The 22,754-nt window shown below is 38.6% G+C and overlaps 2 protein-coding genes across 2 annotated transcripts; both read right to left on the bottom strand.

Annotated features, from left to right (window-relative positions):
• Positions 1 to 3,544: 3,544 nt before the first annotated feature.
• On the bottom strand, positions 3,545 to 8,477 carry nkx2-1 (NK2 homeobox 1). Its single transcript, XM_088433508.1, has 2 exons — positions 7,885 to 8,477; positions 3,545 to 4,929 (listed from the first exon to the last, which is right to left on the bottom strand). The coding sequence occupies exons 1-2, from the start codon at positions 8,402 to 8,404 to the stop codon at positions 4,208 to 4,210; spliced, it is 1,242 nt and encodes a 413-aa protein (XP_088289634.1). The 5' UTR covers positions 8,405 to 8,477; the 3' UTR covers positions 3,545 to 4,207.
• Positions 8,478 to 15,281: 6,804 nt separating this feature from the next.
• On the bottom strand, positions 15,282 to 17,181 carry nkx2-9 (NK2 homeobox 9). Its single transcript, XM_088433510.1, has 2 exons — positions 16,992 to 17,181; positions 15,282 to 15,850 (listed from the first exon to the last, which is right to left on the bottom strand). The coding sequence occupies exons 1-2, from the start codon at positions 17,152 to 17,154 to the stop codon at positions 15,282 to 15,284; spliced, it is 732 nt and encodes a 243-aa protein (XP_088289636.1). The 5' UTR covers positions 17,155 to 17,181.
• Between the last annotated feature and the right edge of the window lie 5,573 nt (positions 17,182 to 22,754).

Below are 22,754 nucleotides of genomic sequence, written 5' to 3' on the forward strand. Positions count from 1 at the left end.
ATATGGGGTCGGTCCTGTTTTGACATATTACAGGGTCATCGCTGAACTAACTGATTTTAGAGACAAGTGACCCAATAACACTCTATACTATAAACCCAACAATTTAAAGAGAACCATTATTTTGGTCAAAACAACCCATTAGGTTGGGTCATTTGCCCAAACATTGGGTCAGTCCTTTTTTAGCCCAACATTGCATTATTTTAGAATGCAGTGGCTCATTTTCTACACAGTACACTCAAAAATGTGTTTTTGTACAAGCCAACCTCAAATATGGAACAGAATATTGGGTTTACTGACCCAACAGCCCAAATATTGGGTCAGTCATATTTTTTTTGCCACCTAACCTGCTTTTTGAGTGCCAAGACAAAAGACCCATTTCTGAGTGTTGATTTTAGCAACAAAAAAAAAAAAAGTCAGCGAGCTCAACTCAGATATTGGGTCAGTCCTTTTTTGAAACATGACTCGTCGTTTTTAACCCAACAGTCTTTTGAATATGAATAGGATAGCGATTCTCATCATACAAATATATGAAAAATAAATGGTTCCCTTAAACTCCATCCTACTTAGTTTCACATTTTCCAGATTGGAATTCTTTTTAGTACCGTGACAGGAACAGTACAGTTTTCTTTTCTAATTAAGAGCAAATTAATTGGAACATCCAAGCAACTTATTATTATGACCTTTATTTGATTGAATTTTACGCAGCTGCCCGTTATCATTAGTGACGCAATTTTACCGCTGATGAGCCAGAAAAAAAAAAAAATGCTGCTTAGATATAGCACTACAAGCGAAGTTCCAAAGCTGAATAAATCAGATACGGATGAAACGGCACCGCTTTTTTTTTTTTTTGCTCAGTTTAGGAGGAATTGGATGAGAAAAATATTTCCGAGCCCCGCTCTAAACAAACGAGTCAACACGACGTGGAGAATTTCTTTGAGCCGCTCGATTAAAGCCGAAGACGCCAACAACAAAAGAGCCCAAAGACCCTCGGAGATGCTTTGACTTTTCCCGGCGCCGAACCTTGATGACCTGCTCTCAAGGTCCTCCTTCACTCGGCAGATTTGCATATTTTGCCGGCGTTGAACAAAAAGACGATATTTCAATGCTAACCCATGACGGAGAGGGAAAAACCTTGTCATTTCAAAATGGCGATTTGTTTGCCTTGGAGCACATAGACAGGACCCCGAAATATTTACTCCATTATTGACATTGTTTTGCAAAAAACAACAAAAGGTTGGGTCAAGTTTGCCCAATTTTTTGACCCATAATTGGGTTATTTTGGAGTGTAGTTGCTCACCCCAACGAACCCCAAAAATTTTTTTTGTTTGTTTGCTTGTTCGACGAGTCAATCTGAAAAATTGGGTTGTTTTGGACAAAATACCCCAGAATATTGTGTCCAACAACCCAAGTATTGGGTCAGTTAACTTTTGCGCTTCATTTTTTTAAACCTGCTATTTGAGCGTAGTGACAAAATGATCCCATTTTTGAGTGTAATTTTGTGAAAAAAAAAAAAGTTTAAATCAACCCAAGAATTGGGTCAGTCCTTTGTTGACCCATAATTGGGTTATTTTGGAGTATAGTGGCCCATTTACTCAATGCCCCATTCTAAAAACAATTCCATTTTTTTTTCATTTTTTTGCGCAAGCCAATCTAAAAAATGGGGTTGTTTTGACTGAAATAACCCAGAATATTGGGTTCATTGACTCAACAACCCAAATATTGGGTCAGTTGTCTAATCTTCAATATTTGTTTTGCTATGTGTTTTTGTTCGTGTTGTTTTATTGTTGTTTGTTTTTATTAGATGCTTTGGTGTTTTGTAATTTTTTTTTTTTTTTTTGGTGGTATTCAATTTGCCCTTAACTAGTTTTTTTTGTAGTGTAATTGTGCTTTTTGTTGTTTTTTTTTTCCCATTAGGTGCTTCTGTGAATTTTGATTTGCTGCAATGTTTTGATGTTGTTTTTGTTTTATTGCGTTTTCTTTAATCGCAAATGGTTATTTGTTGCGATGTGTAATTTTTTTACTTCCTGTTGTATTCAGTCATTTTGTTTCGTTCTTTCATTTACAGTTTTGTCGTTTTGAAGTTCTTTTTGTTTTCGACTTCCTGTTGTATTTATATTTGTTTTTTTTTTTATTCTGTGTTTTTAATTTGCCAGTTCTTTGTTGTTTTGTTTGATCAGGTTTAATTTGCTGTAACGATTGCCTTTTTTTTTGGTTTGTTTTTGCATGCGGTTTTTTTGTGTGTATTTTACACTGCGACGCCAGTAAAGAGTGCGGGCGTAATAAATACACATTGACAATATAAATGTGGGAAAAAGTACAAATCTTAATGCTGATCTCGCGTTACATTAGCGACCTGGTGTCAAACTCGAGGAGCGAGGGCCAAATCCGGGCCGCCGCATGATTTTAAGTGTCCCACCGTAGCAAAATATTTGCATCACCTGTGTTTTATTTTTTTGTTTTCGCTTTCAAAAACATCGCAAGCCTTTTTCCGCCTCCATCCCTAAATATTTCTTATACCGGCCTCTGATTTTAAGACTATTATTGAACGTAATGGAGGCCTTCATTCATTTGCCTATCATAATCTAATGGCTCTCAAATTTGACACCTTTTAGCGGAGGGGAAAAAAAACCTGCTGCATTATCTGATGGGGGATTAAAATAGGGCAAGATTCTCAAAGTTAAGGTGCCGTATAAAGAGAGTCAATGTGGAAAAATTGAAAGCGTAACCCGGGTGTACTTCTTTACATCATATCATATGATACGAGGCGCGCACGTTTGACATCATTTGGGAGCGATTGTATGTGTCAACGCGGAATTGAAAAGCTATTTCCACCCTGAAATTAGACGACCTGCCGCGAGCCGCGTTGCCTAGCAACCACATTGTTAGGCGGCGGCAGAATGACTGACCCCCACCCGAACGCACTCCCCTTAATGATTAGTACAGCTTTTTTTTTTTTTCCCCCTCCAAACGCCATGAAATGAAAAATTAAAAAGAGAGCCCGACCGAGAGTGATTTTTAAAAAATAGATATTTGTTATGGCCTTTTCCTAATGATCGCTGTCTGCATTGATTGATGGGTGATAAGATGGCGTTTGGACGCGATAAGCTGCTGTTTGATGTGCGCTGACTCACACACACTCACACAAAGCAAAAAAAAAACATTTGGAGACAAAGACAACAAATAGTTTGAGTTGACTGTGCAAACGGACCAGCCCGAACGCAAAATCCCAACAATGGATTTGCTGTTTGCTCCTCTGTGATGAAGCGATTTTTTTAATGTTAGTTTGCCGTCAAGACGTAAATCATTTTCTTCCAGAGGAGAAAACACCCTCGAAAAGATAAAAAAAAACAAACAAAAGAAGCATTTCAAAGCGGTAGGGTTGTTTTTAAATCACCCCAGAATCAAACTAAAAACAACTGAAAGCATCGAGATTTGTTTTTTGCAAGTTTCTTTTCACACAGATTAGTAAAATAATTAATTAACGAAATCGTTTGTTAGTAAAACGAATTAAACGAAAATATTTCGCCTTTAATCAATAGCTGCTTTTATTAATTAAAAAAGAATGATAATATAACGTTAAAAATGGATTTAAAGCGGAGTAAATTTCGTAGAAATGAAAGAATTAAATTTGGTCGCTGTCTAAACAATTATTTGAATTTAAATGAGGGTAAAAATTACTCTAATATTATATTCTTCCTCGTGTGAAGTTTAGAGTTCAGACAGAAACAAAAAATTTCTATAGATTACACATGAATATTTTGATTGACTAATGAAGCTATTTTACGTTGTTATTTGTCTGGATTTATTTTCATGTTATCGTCCACTTTGTCGGCACAAATAAGGGAAAGGGGGGGGGCTGGGGGGGTCACGTTTGCATAATTTATTAATAGGACTGGTTTTGTGTTTGTTAAGTCAAATATCTATTATAAGTTACATATAAACGTACAAATACCAAACGACAGCAAACGGAAAAAATGTACAACAATAGGGCTGATTTTTTTTCTTTTTTTTTTTCTTTTTTACATGAGGAGGGCAAGCAAAAATGACAAGAGTGTAAATCTATGTCGGTTAGAATAATTTACATAAATAAATCCCACAAGTAGAAAAAAGCGAGTCCGGGAAAAAAAAAATCCAGTTTTTAGGGGGAAATGTTTTTAAAAAAAAAAATCAAAACGTTGCGGCCCGCTTGTTTTGGGGGTGGGGGGGGTCACCAAGTCCGGCCGTACAAGAGCGCCGAGCAGGGCAGCGCGTTGCCGTAGTCGGCGGCGGGCGAGTTGAGGTGCGAAAGTCCGGTAGGGGCGTGCAGCGCGGGGGGGCTCCCGGAGAGCGGGGCCCCCACCAGTTCGGGCGAGTGGCCGGCGCTGCCCACCTGCTGCTGCTGCTGCCCGCCGGACATGAGCATGACGTTGGCGGCCTGCTGCTGGTGCTGATGCGCTTGCGGCAGCGGGCCGCTCCCCTGACACGGCTTTCCGTCCTTGACCAGAACCGGAACCGCCACCCGGCGGGGGGACTGCTGCGACTGCTGGCAGGCCTCCTGCTGGTGCATCTGCTGCTGCTGCTGCTGCTGGGACACCTTGTCCTTGGCTTGCCGCTTCATCTTGTAGCGGTGGTTCTGGAACCAGATTTTCACCTGGGTGGGGGTCAGGTGGATCATGCTGGCCAGGTGCTCGCGTTCGGGGGCCGACAGGTATTTTTGCTGCTTGAAGCGCCGCTCCAGTTCGTAGACTTGCGCCTGGGAGAAGAGCACGCGGCGCTTCCGGCGCGGGACCGCCGAAGCGGCGGCCGCGGCCGCCGCTGCAGCCGCCGCCGCGTGCACGCTCAGGGAACCGTGCACGTGCACGCCCTTGGCGTGGGCCTCCGCCAGGGAGCCCAGGCCGCCCATGGCGCCCATGTTCATGGCCGAAGACGAGCCGTGCATGAAGCGGGAAACTGCCGAGGGACACACAGAGAGAGCGCCCGAATCAGACCCGACCCGAGTCTGGATCGACTCTCGGCCGATATCGTTCAGCTTTGGTGGAAATGCAACGGGCTGTTTTCGCGTTGCGCGAATTAAACCGTGATTGATATTTTTTCCCCCCAATATTTTCCCGAGACCCATTTGTGTCCACTCGAGTGGACGTTCGTTCGCCATGCAATTTAACTTTAGATTTTTTTCAACAAAATTTTAAGTTCTGTCAATTTTGGATAGATTTTACTTTTTTATATAATTTCCTGCAACCTTAATTGAAAATGATACGGTAATTGCATTTATTTACTATTTTCCTGAGACCCATTTGTGTCCACCAGTGGACATTCAGGTGCGATACACTTGCATTTTTTTCTTAACAAAATTTTAAGTTAAAATAATCAACTTTGGAGGGATTTTACTTTTTTTTTTTATAATTTCCTGCAGCCTTCATAGTAATTTACACCTTATTATTTGTAATATTTTCCAAAGACCCATTTGTGTCCATTGTAGTGGACATTCAGTTGCGATACAGCTTAATTTTCGTTCTATTACAAGTTGAAGTAGATTTTTTTTCAGTATTTTAAGCCAAAAGACTTTCATTGAAGTAAAACTTTAAGAAGATATTTTTTTTAGCAAAGTTTTAAATAACCAAGACCTTTAATATATTTTCTTTTGTTTTTAATAATTTTCTGCACTGTGACATCTTTTAGACATTTTTTTTAAAGCACATCTTTAAGTTCTTAGTCTATATCTTTGCAGCTATCATAATAAATCTTATTGTGGCCCTTCCAATCGTATCTCGTGTCTTAAATCGCATGAGGTTAACCTCGAGTCGAGGATGACGTCATCAAGTGCGATAATGAACGTTGATTTTGGTGGGGTGGAATTGGATTCACATAAAAATACATTTTATACATAACTGCACGAAAGTGTCGTTGAATGGAATTAACATTTTAGGTAAAATACAAGAAAAAAAAGTTAAGAAATAAAAACATCCCACAAGCTACTACTTTGCGATAGTTTGCCAAAAATTGCCTCAGCATTTTTTTTTACTATTTGTTCTTTGCACATTGCTATCAAAAAATGATATTTTTATCATTTCAAATGACATTTAAAAAAATCCTTAGTTTCAGAGAAATTATGACATAAAATACTGTACATCATCTGATTTTATTATTAATTATGTATAAAATACTTGACAAGACTCAGGTATCTCGAGGGAATAGTGGTAAATGCATTGACGTGTTTTGACATCGAAAAATTTATTTAAATAGGGACATTTTTTGATTATATAACAAATATTTAATTCAATGTATGATGATCAATAATCAATAATAATAATATAATAAGTAGCGATGCAAATAATTGAAATTTGTAATGTTATATTTTTATTTTAAATGAACAAAAATGGTGTACCTTTCGTGATTCTTTATAATATTTCGTTTCAATATTGATTAAAAACCTGGCTATATGATTTCAATAACGAGTGTCTCCGAAAAAACACTGATTATAATCAAATCCGATAAATCTTAATATTAAATCATACAAATGCCTGCTTAAAGCACATAGTCGACGTTCTAGTTGAATAGTGAAATGAGTTATTTTTTCTATCGTTAAAAATAACAAAAACATATTTTTGTTGTTTGTGTCGTCAATGTGTGCATTTTTAATAAAAATGGCTTTTTCTCGTGTTAAATAATCTATTCATTAAATGTTTTCTATTGTTAAATTGTACAAATGATACGGTTAAATAACAACCGTATATTTGATTATTTTACTCGAAATTAGTATATTTATATAGTATATAGTATATAGTATAGTAGAGTATAGCATATAATATATAAAACTCAAACCTTTCAAATTTATCTCATTATGTCGTCAACTTTTATCAATACAAGTGTAAAAACGTGTTATTATGAAACTGTTGAATTTTTAATAGATATTTAAAATGATTTTCTTAAAATTGTTGTATTTTGTCCTAGAAAAGTAAAAATTGTATTTGATATATATTTTGTTTTAGGTGCCAAAAAAAACCGAAATTGCACCAGGTAACATTTACACAGAATAAAAAAAGATAATTGACTGAAAACAGTATTTCTATGTGAATTCATGGTGGGAGTTTTTGTGTTGTATAAATTGAGTCCAGAAGTGAATAAATAATAAATACGTTTTCAACGTTTTCGAATTTTGTCATTTTAAGTGATGAAAATAACAAATTATGAATAGGTGAAAATTATAGTGTTTTTATAAGTTTTGACTAAAAAAAAATATAGCCAAGTTCGGAAAAGGTGTAGTATACTTTGATTTTTATTTTATTGTAGTATTTTCAAATACTTGATAGGTACTTTAAATGTTAATAAAAAAACAACATTATTTTGAAAATTTTAATTTAGGAACGTACGACAAAAACATGTGATTTATATAATAAATATGGAAATTTGTTTTTTTTTGTTTAATGAAAATGATTTCAAAAAAACAAATTGTGAATATGTGAATGTTTTTTAAAGTTATTAAATTTTGACTAAAAACTAAGTTTGGAGGATAAAAGGGTGAATTATAGTAGGGTCGTATAGTGTGATGATATTGACATTATCTTCTTTTATTATATTTTTAAATGCTTGAATGATACTGCAAATCTGGATGAAAAATATACAAATACTTTGTAAATATGAATTTAGAAACATATTACAAAAATAAGAGTGATTTTTTTATATGGAATTGTGTATTTTTGAGTGAATGATTACAAAAAGCAAAACGTGAATGCGTGGAGCGTTTTTGAAGATATTGATTCAGTTTTGACTGAAGTAGTATTTTTTATGATATTTTAAAATGCTTGAATACGGTACATTCGAACGAAAAAGAAGTCGCTATTTTGAAAATATGAAACATGTTAGAAAAAAACTGTTTGTTTTTTTTTGGCGGAAGGAGCGACTCACTGGTGGAGAAGCGCGGGTCCGCGGCGGGGTTGGCGGGGTACCAGCCGGTGGCGGCGGCCGCCCTGACGCCGTCCTGGTAGGGCGCCAGGTCGCCGGCCACGTTGCCGTTGCAGTAGCCGCCCACGGCGCTGACGGCGGCGGCGTGGGACAGCTGCGGCACCCCGGCGGCGCTCATGTGGTAGGACGCCGCCCCGCCGCCGCCGCCGCCGCCGCCGCCCGCTCCCCCGCCTCCGCCGCCGCCGCCCCCTCCTCCGTTGGCCCCCATGTGGTGGTGGTGGTGGTGGTGATGGTGGTGGTGCGGGTGCTGGTGCGGGTGCTGCTGCTGCTGCTGCTGCTGCTGCGGCGGCTGCATGGGCGGCTGGGAGCCCTGGAGCTGGCGGTACCCCCCCAAATTGTTGGGCGCCGCTCCGGCGGCTTCCATGGCGGCGGCGGCGGCGGCCGCCTTCTTGTAGCTCTCCTCCAGCGGACTCAGGATGTCGGACACGGAAAAGGGGGTCGTATGCTTGGGGCTCATCGACATTATTTGTCCTGGGGGGTCTCCTCTTCTGCGTTTTTTTTTTTTTTTTTTTCCTAGCTGGCCCTCTTTTAGTTGTTGCAAGTCCTTCTTAATTGGATGGAGTGCGGGGAAAGAGCCGTGGCTGGCTCGGGGGCTCCACGCGGTTTAAGACGACTGGGGGAGGAGGGGAGGGGGCGGGGATGCGGTGACGTCAGCGCCGCACTTTATTAAGCGCGCTGACGGCTGAGGGCCTCTTGATGAGCGGCGCGAGAGAGACGCCGCATGGGCTCCCGCGCTTCTCCTTCTCCTTCTCCTTCTTCTTCTCAGCAAGACTTGAGAGGACTCCTCTCACTCGCCCCCCTCATGTACGCTTTGTTTTTAATTGCCCCCGCCCGTAGCGCACTCGCAAGCCCTAACTGTTTGTTTGCGATACGGAAGGTCCGAGAAGAAAAGAAAACTTTTCACGGTACAATCGCAAAAAGCATTTTTTCATATAATCATTTCAACATTTTCATCGTATTTTTATCTTCTTCTAGTTTTAAATCATTAAAAATATGCATTTTTATCGTACAGGCATGCCCAGTTCGTTTTTGAGGGTGCTCGAGCACTTGTAAGTGAATTGAAGCACACCCCAGAATTTGAGGGATCTTAAGCCCCTCACCCCTCCACTAAAGATGGCGGCGCTCCGAAACTAACCCTAGAACCGCCCCTGGATTGTTTTCTCTATTTTTTTATGCTTGGTTTAAAATTGTTGTATCATAACATGCGTTACTGTTCATGTTTTCATCGCTTTATAGTTTGCATTGCATATTTTCTTTCAGATTTTGTATTATAAAATGTTGTTATTCATGTTTAAAGAAATGATTTGACATGTTTCTATACGTATTATCATTCATTAGCTCTGCATTCCAGAAATGTGCTTTTTCATCATTTAAAATGTAAAAATGTGGATTTACTCTTATATGAATATGTGTGTATTGAAAATGTAAATGTTTTAAACACGTGATCACATTTTTATAGCTATCATTTCCAGCTAAACAGCATTTCATTCCAGAAATTTTAGTAGCGAAAATTTAGAGTTCTACCTTTCAATTTTTGAAGATATTTATAATTCATACTTTATTTATAACCTGTAAAATATCTGATATAATTATTTATTCACATAAAGATGTGTTATTTTAAACAGTTTGATTTTTTTTTCAGTAAAAAAAAAAAGTTTTCGATGTTTCACATGACAACGTATTTTCCCTTTGTGAAAAAAACAAAACAAAACAATGCAATATAATTAATGTTTCTTTTCCATTGTGGAAGGCAAGCTCTCGATCACGTGGTGCCTCCTGACAAACGTGACCAGGGAACAGCGAGAGCGCGCGTGGGCTGCCTGCGCGTGCACGACTACTTGCGAAGATTTAAGAACCGTACGATACGGATGATTAAAAAAAAAATCAAAATATATCTTGTATATCGAACTTTCTCTGTTTTTACTTTATCAAACATGTAAAGAGTTAGTAGCTGTCTTTCGTAAAAAAATATATATATTTTTTTACATTTAGAAATAGAAAAAAAGCACTTGCATGGCATGAAATATTATTAGAGAAAAATACACAAAATTATATTTTTGATGTTCATTTTTCCGATGTATATTTAATCCATGAAGTAATTTTAAACTACAATAGGGTACAGCCTCTTTTTAACACATTTTATTATTTGAAAAAAAAAAGACATTTGATTTTAGTTTTATTGGCTGTACAACGTTTTTACTGTTGAAATTATTTATTTTTTATTTGAAACTAGAACTTCCGGCAGCAGAAGTTCATCGTTAAATGCTACTTATTTTTTACCATGGATTTCTGGTATAATTTAGATTTTACTTTATTTTAATTGGGAGAAAATGTTTCTACCAAATAAAATCAGTTTTACAATTAAAAAAAGTTTTAAACTCGAACTTTTCAAAATATCAAACATCTTTTTACCATTAAATGTTACTTATTTTTATTCAATGGAAATATATTTATGAAAAATCATTGAAATCATTTTTTTTAAGTAAAATGCTGCCCATATCTTAAGGTGGAATATCCAACTTTCACTTTTCAAACTTGTAATTGTTTCATTTTCATTTTAAAAAACAGATTCGTTTTTCTACAAAAGTGTTAGAACATCACATCGTAAGGAAACTTAAAATGGAATAACATTTTTAAAAACATCTTTTTCTCAACTAGAGGCGCTTAAAAAGTAGGTCAAGAATACCTGTGTGTGTGTGTGTGTGTGGGGGGGGGGTTGTGGTAATCTTGCGCCCTCTGGTGGCGCAAGAAGCCTCTGCAGGCGATTTTTCTTATACGCGTTCTAAAAAGGACTTAAGGTGACACCTGGTGGACGAATAGGGACATTGAAATAAAGCCAGCCCTGACCTCACAAATGAAGCCTCTTATTTTAGACGTATTTTATTATTGTTATTATTTTTTTCATCACGAGTCAGTTTGGGTCAAATTGAACCAAATATTGGGTCAGTCCTTTGATGACTCATATTAATAGTCTGAAACGGGTTGCAATAAAAAAGAAGGATCAACCCAATAATTGGGTCATTTTGGGCGAACTTTCTGGATTGTTTAAAAATAAATAATAAACAACATTTGGGCCATTTAGATCCCACTGAGTTTTTTTTTTAACCCATAAAGTTGGGCTAAGTTGACCCACATATTACTTGGGACCTCCTATGACTTTTAATTGGGTAATTTTTTTATGTAAATGATTTTAGAGTTGTGTTAAAACGAACCCAATTTTGGGTTAAAATGGACTGGCCCATTATTTGGGTCATTTTAACCTAACTGAATGGATTATTTTGGATTCTTCTACAGCATTTTTGGAGAGTTTTCTGGAAAACAAACTAAAAAGTTGCGTGGGACATTTTGTTTGGACCGGAAATCGAGTTTTTAGTAGTTGTGTTGCTAACCCAATTTTGGGTCAAAAATCATTTAGGTCATTTTAATCCAACTCTTTGGGTTACTTCATTTTCAATCAAGCAATCAACCTCGAAATTTGAATCTGGCATTTTTTTCAAACCCCAAAATCGAGTTTTTTCAAGCCAGTGATTTTAGAGTGTACATGATGCATCTAAAAACAGTTGTGTGAAAACTAACCCAATTTCGGGTCCATAATTGGACGGAGCAATTATTTGGGTCATTGTAACCCATCTGCACATGACAGGCCAATTTTTTTTTCGACAACACAACCCGTTTTTGAGGGGGTTTAAACAAAACAACCCAGAAAGTTGAATTGGACATTTTTTTAACCCAAAATTGAGTTTTCAACCCGACTGCTTAAAAAAAAACGTCTGTCGAGAATACAGAATGGGCCGAGCGGGTCCATATATATATATATATATATATATATATATATATATATATACCACGCGTAGACAATTCCTCGGGGTGACTTTAAGACACCAATGGCAACCCCCAAAAGCTGGTCTTTGCCCCCCCCCCCTCGTGCGCACCCATTGTGTCCTCAAGACTCATAAATTTGTGGCCGGGACTGATTAAACATCACGCCAAGTGAAACACTAAACATTTTGTCTAGCGGACCCCTACCCCGGGTAGGGGGCCTGGGCGGGGACAATGGTCCATTCAGGGCGGGGGAGGGACAAAAAGAGCCCCCCCCCCCTTTCCATATGTGATGCAAGGTGGCCACAAAGGACCAGGTGACAGGGACGATGGGCTGCGGGGTCACAGGACGAACAAACAACATTACTGGGGGGGCGGGAAAACACGAGACCCCCCCCCCCCCGTAAGACCGCCACCCAGTGTTAACACCCACATGATTTTAAACGCTCATTACGCGAGCTTACAAAGGGCTTGGCCGTCTCCTGGCGATGAAAGATAGACTTATTGGACTCGGCCTTGATTCTCATTGGCTCTCGCCTCGTCCATGAAAAGGGCGGCATCCCCGAAAGACCGGACCGTCTCCCGAAGATGAATAACAACTTATATTTAGGTCTTTGTGAAGGGACGGAGTCATGATTGTAGACCACGCTGTGATGAAAAGGACACTTTACGTTTTTGGCGTCCGCTAATGGGGACATTTTGGGGCCTCTGTTTTTGAGCTCATTAGAGCTGGCCTATTATGTCCCAGTAAGCTCATTGGTGGACATCGTGGACATACCCATACTCTTAATACCCAACTTTTGGCAGAACTTTCGAGACAGAAAGTTTGAGACAAGAGACTCACCTTATTCATTTTTTGTCCACCGTGATGGACATTAGTTTTTGCTCTCTCTCCTTTGACTCATTGGAACTATCATACAAAGTTCTAGTGTGCTCCTTAGAAGGGACGTAATGGACATTCCAATGATGTCTCAAAAGTTTGACACACAGGCTGTTCATTTGTGTCCACTGTAGTGGAGATGAGTTTTTGGTCTCTATCCTTTGACTAATTGGAACTACCGTACCGAGTCCTAGTGTAGTCAGCAGAGGACATTCTGTCCTTTCTAATGATGTCTCATAAGTTTGGGTGAGATGCAGTTGACTTTGATGTCTTGCTGGGACAAGAGAGACAGCCTCTATTCTTTTGTGTCAACTGGAATGGACATTAGTTTTTGGTTTGTATCTTTTGACACTGAAACTACCATACTAAGTCCTAGTGTGCTAATCAGAGGACATCTTGTCCTTTCCAATGATGTCTCTTAGATTTGTATGGCTTATTCATTAGTGTCCACTGTAGTGGACAATTTGGGCTTCTATCTTTTGAATCAGTTGTCCTACCCGACAAAGATTCAGTAAGCTTGATGGAGGACATCCTGTCCTTTCCAATGATGTCTAATAGGTTTGTGAGGGATCTACTTTCTTCTGCTGTCTTACTGAGACAAGAGACACAATCTCTTCAATTGTATCCACTCTAGTGGACATTAGTTTTTGGTCGCTACCTTTGGAATCAATGGAACCATCCAAAGTCAAAGTGTCATCAGTTGAGGACATCCTGTCCTTTCCAATGACGTCTCATAAGTTTGTGTGGTCTATTCAATCGTGTCCACTGTAGTGGACATTTATTTTTAGCTTTCATTCTGGTACGATTACTGTTTCATTTTTATTCAATTAAAACTATGAGTAGATTTTCTGGATGACTTGTGTTGTTTGGGTGGGGGGGGGGGTGTCGGGGGGGGGGGGGTGACTGGCTATTCTCATGCTGAAGGCAAGCTGTGTCTCCCTTTTTTTCGTGAAATAAAAAAAAGTGTTTGCACAGCTTTTAAGCTGCTTAACATCAGAAAAGCCTGTTGGACACTTTTGAGGCTTAAACCATTTTAATGAAGGAGGAGGGTCAAAAAATCTTGAGTAGTTTGATTTTGTTCGTATATATTACAGCAAACAAAAATTTAAATGCAAAAAAAAAAAAACTGGGGACAAAAAGCATCCTAAAAAAAAAAAATTGAGACAAGGGCAGCTATAAAAGACGGATGTACAGACAAAGAGATAAATAGACAAACAGTTGGATCATCACATCTTTCTTGCGATATTTCGGTAAGAATTGTTGTGTTTTTCAAAATATCACACAGAAAAATAACATACATAAAAACGTGTTTATTTCACCATTCCTTTACAAAAGAAATAATACAATTGGACACTTTAAGGGACATTTCCCTTAAAGACAATCTAATCTTCATCACTCGACACCTCCTTTATCCATATCCCCCCGAGATCCAGCCCGTGCATTTGCGTCCACTCGTGTCCATTTTGTCTCAAAGACAACAAAGTGAAGTGCATCCCTGCCACAAATTGCCACAAAGGCCAAGATGTCCTCTACTGAAGACACAAGGACTTGACAGGGTAGCTCCTGTGACTTCAAAAAAATAGAGCAAAAACAAATGTCCACTACAGTGGACACAAATGAATAAGGTGAGTCTCTTGTCTCAAACTTTCTGTCTCAAAAGTTCTGCCAAAACTTGGGTATTAAGAAATATGAAATTGCAGTTGTGCCAGGATGAAGACCAAAAACAAATGTCCACTGCGATGGACAAAAAAAAAAAAATAGGATGTCCAAACAAAAGAGACATCAGTGGAAAGCTCTGGATGTCCTCTGTTGGACACACTAAGAAGCTCAAATGAGTCAAAAAGATAAAGACAGAAAACTAATGATTCCCTACACTGGACAAACAAATTGGACAGGTCGTCCTCTGTTGAGGACTCTAGGCCTTAGTAGGGTACCTCAAATGAGTTCAAAGATAAAGACGCCAATGTTGTTTCAGGGAGTTAAACGTTAAAGTTATAATTTGATGAAAATAAAATTGTAATTGCACCAGAATAAAAACCAAGAGTAAATGTCCACCGCAGTGGACAAAGGAAGAGATTCCACACAAAACAGAAAACAACAACTATTGTCCACTACAGTGGACATAAACGGCTAGGCCAAAATGTCTTCTCCAGGGGACACTGTGACATGGGGTAGCGCCAGTGTCAAAAGATAGAAACCAAAAACTAATGTACACTACAGTGGACATTAATAAAAGGTCAGGAAGTCCTCTACGGACACTAGGACCCAGGGTAGATCCAATGAGACCAGCAACTAATGTCCACAACAGTGGACACTATCGGCTAGGCCGAAATGTCTTCTACGGAGGACACTGGTGGGGGACCTCCAATGAGTCAAAAGATAGAGAACAAAAACTAATGTGCACTCCAGTGGACATCAATGGCTAGACCAAGATGTCGTCTACGGAGGACAAGTGGAGTACCTCTAATGAGTCACAAGACAGAGAGCAAAAACCAATGTGCACTACAGTGGACACAAATGAACAGGCTGCCTCTCGAGGATCTAGACTAGCAAAACGACAGCAATATTACAACTGGCAAAAGAAAATGTGCAAAGTCATCTCTCGTTCCGGGACGATCTGTAAGTTGCATGGGGGGGGGGGTCACTTGAAGGGCGCAAAATGAACGGGGTCGGCCCACAGGTCCGTCCAGGCGATCCCGGGGGCCGCCCGGTTGTCAAAGAGCGGGCGGCAGGGCGGCAAAGGCCCGGGCGCGGGCCGCCGGAGGCCCGGGGGCGGCCCCGGGGGCCCTCGGGGATCCGGGGCCTCCAGCAGGCAGGCGCGAAAGGGCCTCCCGTCCCGCAGCAGCACCGGCACCAGCAGCCTGCGCAGCAGCGGGGGGTGCGGCTCGTGCGGAGGCCCCCGGGGGCCCCTCTTCATCTTGTAGCGGTGGTTCTGGAACCAGATCTTCACCTGGGTGGGCGTCAGGCTGAGCAGGCGGGCCAGCTGCTCCCGCTCGGGGCCCGACAGGTAGCGCTGCTGCCGGAAGCGACGCTCCAGCGCCAGCGTCTGCGCCTTGGAGAACAGCACGCGACGCTTCTTGCTCTTCTTCGGGGCCGGCGCCGGCCCGGGCCCGGGCCCGGGCTCGGGCTCCGGACCCGGATCCGGATCGGGCTCCGCGCCCGCCCCGGGCTCGTCCGGCTTGGTCGAGTCCGGCGAGGCCTCGTCCCAGGCTGCGGGGAGGGAGGGTGACACCTTTAATCCTTCAACTCCAATTGCGTGGGACATTTATTTATTTATTATTTATTTATGGCATCGCATTCACATTGAAATCAATCTTTTAAAAAAAGTTAAAAACAAACACCAATATTTGCTTTTCAAAAATGTTAAAACACTTCATTTCCATTTAAAATAAAAATACAACATGAGTGTCGTCAAAAATGAATTGCCTTACAGGGAGCAATAAATCGGAATTGAATTCCAAAACGACTCATATCATAAATTAACTGGTCCGCTGTTTGGATTTGAAAGTTTTTACTTTGGAATTTGTAAGTTTTTAAGGCTTGTCGCTGTCTGATAAAAATGTTCAAAAATACCTTTGAACATTTATGCGTGTATGATGTATATGATGTAGCTGCAGACAACTATATAAAAATAAAATAAAATGATAATAATATTACGTCGAGTTTACATTTGACAGTTATCTATGTATTTTTTATTCTATATTATATAGCTGATTAATTTAAGCCACTTGATGTTTAAAAATGTTGTCTAAAACGTTGATGGAAACAATTTGAAAGAATAATACACTCTAATAAACAACTGGGTTAAGAAATAACCCAATTATGCTTAAAAAAGATGAACCCGATATTGGGGATATATATTTTTTTTTAAACATCATAAGCTTGACCTTTACAAAGCAAGCTTAAAATTGGATCAAACTCACCCTAAAATTGTGTCGGTCCTCTTTTAACCTAATTTTCACTCAGTTATATTGTTCATTTTAATTCCTTTTGGGTGTGATTAACATATGATCGATATTGGTCATTGAATATTGTATGCTTGTGTAAAATAAGCACAAGCTTTGACAATTTTCATGCAAACTAAAAACATGATCACTTTAAACTGGTAAAAAACAAAAACGCAACCGAAAAAATACGTTTAATTAGCTTCCTGTGCAGAATAATACAAAATTGCAACTGTAAAATACGGATAATTCAGTCAATAAAAACACATTTTCGAAAGTGATCCATCTTGTAAGAATTGAATAATATAAAGCCTGTAAATTGGTCATTTTGAAGCAACTTAATAAACGATTCCTTGCTGGTAAAAACTTGATTTGCACCGAAGGCGGAAAAAGAAATATGCGCTCACTTGGTTCCGATTGGAGCATCCAGCCGGACGTGGAGGAGATGCAGGACGAAGTGGACGTGACGGCCGAAAAAGGTGACGAGGATGCGGGCGAAGCGTTCTGGTCCCGCTCGGGCAAGTCCAAAATACTCCGGACGGAAAAGCTGAACTTGCTGCACGCCGCCATTTACGCTCACGCCCAAAAAAGGGGAAAAAAAAAGAAAAAGGAAGTAGAAATCCTCCTCCGGCGCGTGTTTGCTTGGCGCAAATAAATAATTAGCGTGCAAAAAGTCAGCACTTGAGGGGATTGCGGAAAGTCCACTTGACGGGCTGCAGCTTCGACACTGTTTACACAAACACGTCCACGCTTATATATATGTATATATATATAAAACGCCCCCCACCCTCACTTTTTTTGGAAGGGGGAGCGGGGGGGTCTGATTGAGGCAGTCGGGGTGTCAGTCGGTGTTGACGAATGAGCGCCGAGGGGAGCCGCAAGCCATCATTAGACACGCCGCTCGTCGCTAATTGTCGCCCCCATGAATCACCGACTTGGGTGGCAAGTGACTACAACAGCCCCCCCCCCCCCCCCCCCCCCCACACCCAACATCCCAATGGCCCCCCGCCATGCACGCAGCCCAAACAACGTGTCAAGTATTTGCATACAAAGTGAGCAATTAGCCCATGCTTGAACTAAGTCACAAAAATAAAAGAAATCATTTCATGTACTTATATGTACTTTATTCTAACCCTACTTCATCATAACGCAAAGTGTTATTTATATCGCGTGTCATCTTATATGTTATAATATATAAAATTGAAAGACAGCTGAAAAAGTGAGCATTTATTTATTTATTTATTTATTTATTTTTATAAAGGTTGATTTATTTGACCAAAAACATTTTCCTCATATAATTGAACATTGAATATTTTACTTAATTAGAATAATTAACTCATTTAGTTTTTTTCATAGTATAGTAAAAAAATTAAAAACAGTAAAGAGAAGAAATTGATCTTTTTTTCATGTAAATTTTGTAAATATTGATTTTTTATTCTTAAAAATAATAATCTTTGTAAATAAGGGAAACTTAATCAGTAAAATAGGAAAATTGACAGAGCAACTAGTGAATATTTTCTCATTGATTATTCACTACATATACAATAAAACCACACAATATCTTTAAAATAAAAAGAGTAAAATATTTAATATTTATATTTTAAAGATAGTACAACTGTTGAAAATAACCAAGGGAAACTATATCAGTAAATTAAGAAAATTGGCAGTGTAGTTACTGAATATTTTCTTGTTGATTATTCATTAATTATAATATCAAAGCACCCTGTGTTTGTAAAATAAAATTTTAAAACAATCCCTGCAAAATATTGAATATTTCTGTTCTTAATAAAATCGTTGTAAATAATTAAGGAAAACAATCAGTAACATAAGCTAGAGAATATTTTCTCATTGATTGTTCATTAATTTTACAATAAAACGAAACGATAAGTGTAAAGAGAATAAAAAGCAAGCGAAATATTGAATGTTTTTCATCTTAAAATAATGAAATCGCTGTAAATAATGAAGGAAAACTCAATCGGTAAAACAGAAAAATCGATTGTGCAGCGAGAGAATACTTTCTCATCGATTATTCATTAACTCTCCAAAATATACAAAACAAGAAAAATCATTTCCCTCGCGCACAAAAAGTTGCACGCCCCTGCGAGGAAAAGCGTCGATTGGCTTGGACCTGGAAAACTGAAACGAGAGTTTAATATTACTCGCTTCGGGGAGGGAATGCGGACGGGGCGGGGGTCCCCCTCGCAGCCGCCGATGCGGTGCGGGGGCTCCCATTGAGAGCCATGACAACACGGAACAAGCCGGGCCTTATCCCGCTAACGTGGCGCACATTGTGGCGCTCATTGGGCGTCAATCAAACGCAAAATGGCAACAAATGCTTCAACGGGCTTCGACATCTTCCTCCTTTGTGCCCCCCGCCCCTCCGCACTGCCCCCCCCCCGGACCACCCAAGAGGATTTGGGTGGCGGAGCCCGTACGCGCGCGCCTGTATCGATATCAAATACCGCAACGCGCGTGCGCGCAACCCGCACAAGGCTTTGCATTTAGTGCGTCTGGTCCAAGTGTGGATGAGATCAAGCAACCCCCCCCCCTCAACATATAATGGGGCCCCCCATATCAGAACCAGACCAAAAGACACCTAATGGAATAAGTAAAACAATACAAATACATCGGAAAATTATTGTAAATCTGTTTTTTCTGAGGAAATTATGCAAATGGGGAATGAAAAATACATGCAATCATGTACAGTTGATTTTTAAAAAAATGTATGTTGAATGTAATTGATGTTTTTGTATAGCATTGAAAATGAATGGGGATTTTTTTTCAGGTGAGGCCTAAATGAAAGTGCTGCGTTCAATGTGCTTTTGGGAATGAATCGGTAGATTTTTCTCGCAATTTTTAGTGGTAATGAAGTTGAGTTGGGTTTTGCATATACTGTACGACAAAAACTTTAGAAAATTGTTCACAAGATGACCTGAATGAGTGGAACGTTGAACTTGGTCACTTGAAGAAAATTGGGATTTTTTGTGGAAATGTTATACTTTTTACAGTAAATATGTATTTTTTTTTTGGGGGGGGGGGTGTTATACGTTCAAAAGGCAAAATTGCACATTTGGATTGTAGAAAATACTGCTGGAAACGAATGGGGATTTTATCGGTGAAAATGTCCAATTTTTGGTCAACGGGAATCGTAATACATGCGAAAAAAAATAGTAATGGATGTAATATCAAACTTGAAGAGAATGTTTGGAAACTTACCAAGCCTGGGGCCAACGTTTCATTTGTTCTTGTATCTTCATTATGGAAGGGGCCTGAAAAAACAAATCAACAGCATTATTTATTATAAACAACAATACAAGAGTCTTGTTATATTTTTATATAATGATCCAATTTGACATCTATAACTCTTCTCCAACCACGTGACTTTTGTTAGTGACATTCTTTGCAATTGGAACTAATTGAAAGAAAAAAAACAGCAACGTTTCCTAATTAAACAATAACGTGAGGACATCCGAAGCACTTTTAAAAGTTGCCTTCAATATGTGTAACTTTGCTGCCCCCTAGAGGACGTTTCTGTGCAGCGAGCTCGGCGAGTCCCCCCCATTCAAACTGTCCCGTTATGCTTATAGCTCACCAGAAGGTGGCGCCACAGCATCTTAGACAAAGAGGCCACGAAGGCGCCCCCGCCCCCCCAAAATACAACTTCACGTAACTATGGAGATGTATTAATGTTATCACTGTCACATTGTTTACATCCAACTTTTGATGAGATTTTTGAAAGGTAAACTACATTATGATGTACAATATGTGAAATACTGTCAACTGGTAATGATGATAATAATCATCATCATCGTCATAACAAAAAAACAACAACAATAATCATGAATATTACCACAAACAAATGAACCAAAAGAAGAAAACAAATATAAAAAAAATACGAAATAATCAAAATCAACGACAGCCTAAAGCACAATTTGAAAAATAACTGGAAATAAAAAAATATATAAATAATGTAACAATAAAAATGAAAAAAATCAAACTACAGACTTCAATATGATTAATCAAAACTCACCTAAACTACAAAAGGAAAACAAATACTAAAAACTAAAAGAGGAAACTATAATAACCATAAAAAAAGGAATAAAAGAAGAAAAATGTAATACAATAAGAGTAATAAAAATATGACATATTATATTGTAATTCATATTATATTAAGAATAAAATAAAATAAAAAAGATATAATAAAAGCCCAAGGTTGTTTTTTTTTTTCATTCCGTAACAAGCAACATGATTTTGCAATCATGGAGTGATTGCAAATTCTTTTCGAAAGTCTTCAGGTCAAATGATCCAAAGCAGTGCCGTGACGTCATCGCGAGTGTTCACACGCTTTGTATGATTGACTTCCTGTCATTTTTAAATGAAGCCTCTTTTCAATTTGGCGAAAAATAAGACTCTTATTAATTCTGCTCATATTTATCGATGATGTCACAACTTTGGCTCTTCCGGATTTGTAAACATTGCTATGCGTCAAGATGTAATGCAAATAATGTAGGCCAGGTGTCAACACGCCCCAGTGATGGATTGCGTGCGAGTGTGTGTGTGTGTGTGTGTGCGCAAGTAGACTTGATGGCCATGCATCCATCCATCCATAGTTGGAGGTAAAATGGCGCCGGTGTGTTGAATCGGGCGCAAACGTTTTTGTCGCTAATAAAAGAAGGTCCGGAGGAAAAAACAATACACACTGAAATCTATACGAATCGAATTTTTGAAGGGGCTAAAATTGAACTTGGACGACTTTAATATTTGTGGCAACGGTATTTTTACCTAAGCTTTTTTCTTTGAAATTTTGAGTTCACACAACTTGTTTTTTCCCTTTGCAGTGTTTAACGTCACGTACGACTAACAAAGATTATTCAAGAGGAATTATGATAATAAAACCTTGACACATTTTAATCAAATATTACGTACGCTATATTTTACATTTGCTTAATACTAATAACATAAATGCTTCTAATAAAAGATGACGATACTTTACATAACACGTAATTTTTTTTACGAATGTAACAGTTTGTTTTAGCGTTTAATTATTGAATGTTATCTTCCAGTAGTTATTAACGCAGAAATGAGAACAAATGTTTTAGAATACCATTTGATGCGATTTGATTTGATACGAACACTTTTGCAAATTCATAACCGTTTAAATATACAACATCTAATTTATTCAGACTAGCTTCTTAAAAAAAGTATTCGTGAACAAACGAAGCTTTGCATGTCACTTTGCAAACGTAATAAAGTAAATAAACGTCATGCACGCGCCTGCGTGGGCCCGTGGGGGGGCCACCAACCCCCCCCCCCCCCCCCCCCCCCCATGGGCGCATGGCAGAAATCATACATCAAAACAGTAAAGACAAGCGCAAAAAAGGAAATGATGCATTTTCATGTCAGTAAGATGAATCCGAATAATAATGGAGAAATAAAAATATGAAAGTGCAAAATGTACAATTATGGAATTAGGCCGCATACAGTATACACATTAAACAATGAACTTATTGCCAATGTTGATTTTGGCGACAATTTACTCAAGAGTTAATTTGACCTGATCAAAAATATCATTTTTTAAATATTGATGCAGCTAACAAATTCCGGCAAGAAGTTTTGGTGCACTTGTTCAGTTCAGTGCGACAAGGTCAAAATATGTTTCAAATATGAATCCAAAACACAACACTGCGAGCAAATCCAAATTAAAACGAAACCACATTAAAACATGCCTTATAATACGCCGCTTATTTTCTGATATCAAACTTCTCATTCGAAAACCAGTATCGGGCAACATCATTCTAATGCCAGCATGCATGCTCAAACTGTGTGAGCTGACGTAAAAAATATCCATTTATATTGCTCTTACCTTATAATTTTCTACAATTTATTCGACACAAAATATGCTAGAAACCTTTATATATATATGTATATATATATATATATATATATATATATATATATATATATATATATATATATATATATATATATATATATACATATATATATAATGAGAGAAACACATTTCAAAATTTAATCCTTATAATTTCATGCAACATGCGTGATTCTGTAGAGTTTTATGTAGAAAATGTTGAAAAGTAATAAAGACAGTAACTTGGCAACAGTATTGTGATAGCTGAAGACGTTTTGAAAATGGTGCATCCAATTTCAAC

The sequence above is a fragment of the Hippichthys cyanospilos genome, chromosome 14 (genome assembly GCF_059441005.1).
Source record: "Hippichthys cyanospilos isolate Australia breed blue-spotted pipefish chromosome 14, RoL_Hcya_1.0, whole genome shotgun sequence".
Taxonomy (NCBI): Eukaryota; Metazoa; Chordata; class Actinopteri; order Syngnathiformes; family Syngnathidae; genus Hippichthys; species Hippichthys cyanospilos.

Bases quoted from the DNA above. Each gene is read 5' to 3' on its own strand.
- nkx2-1 (XM_088433508.1), bottom strand. From the start codon at position 8,404: ATGTCGATGAGCCCCAAGCATACGACCCCCTTTTCCGTGTCCGACATC. The intron at 4,930-7,884 runs GTGAGTCGCTCC...GTCCCTCGGCAG, and splicing joins GGACCCGCGCTTCTCCACCA to TTTCCCGCTTCATGCACGGC.
- nkx2-9 (XM_088433510.1), bottom strand. From the start codon at position 17,154: ATGGCGGCGTGCAGCAAGTTCAGCTTTTCCGTCCGGAGTATTTTGGAC. The intron at 15,851-16,991 runs GTGAGCGCATAT...CCCTCCCCGCAG, and splicing joins GATGCTCCAATCGGAACCAA to CCTGGGACGAGGCCTCGCCG.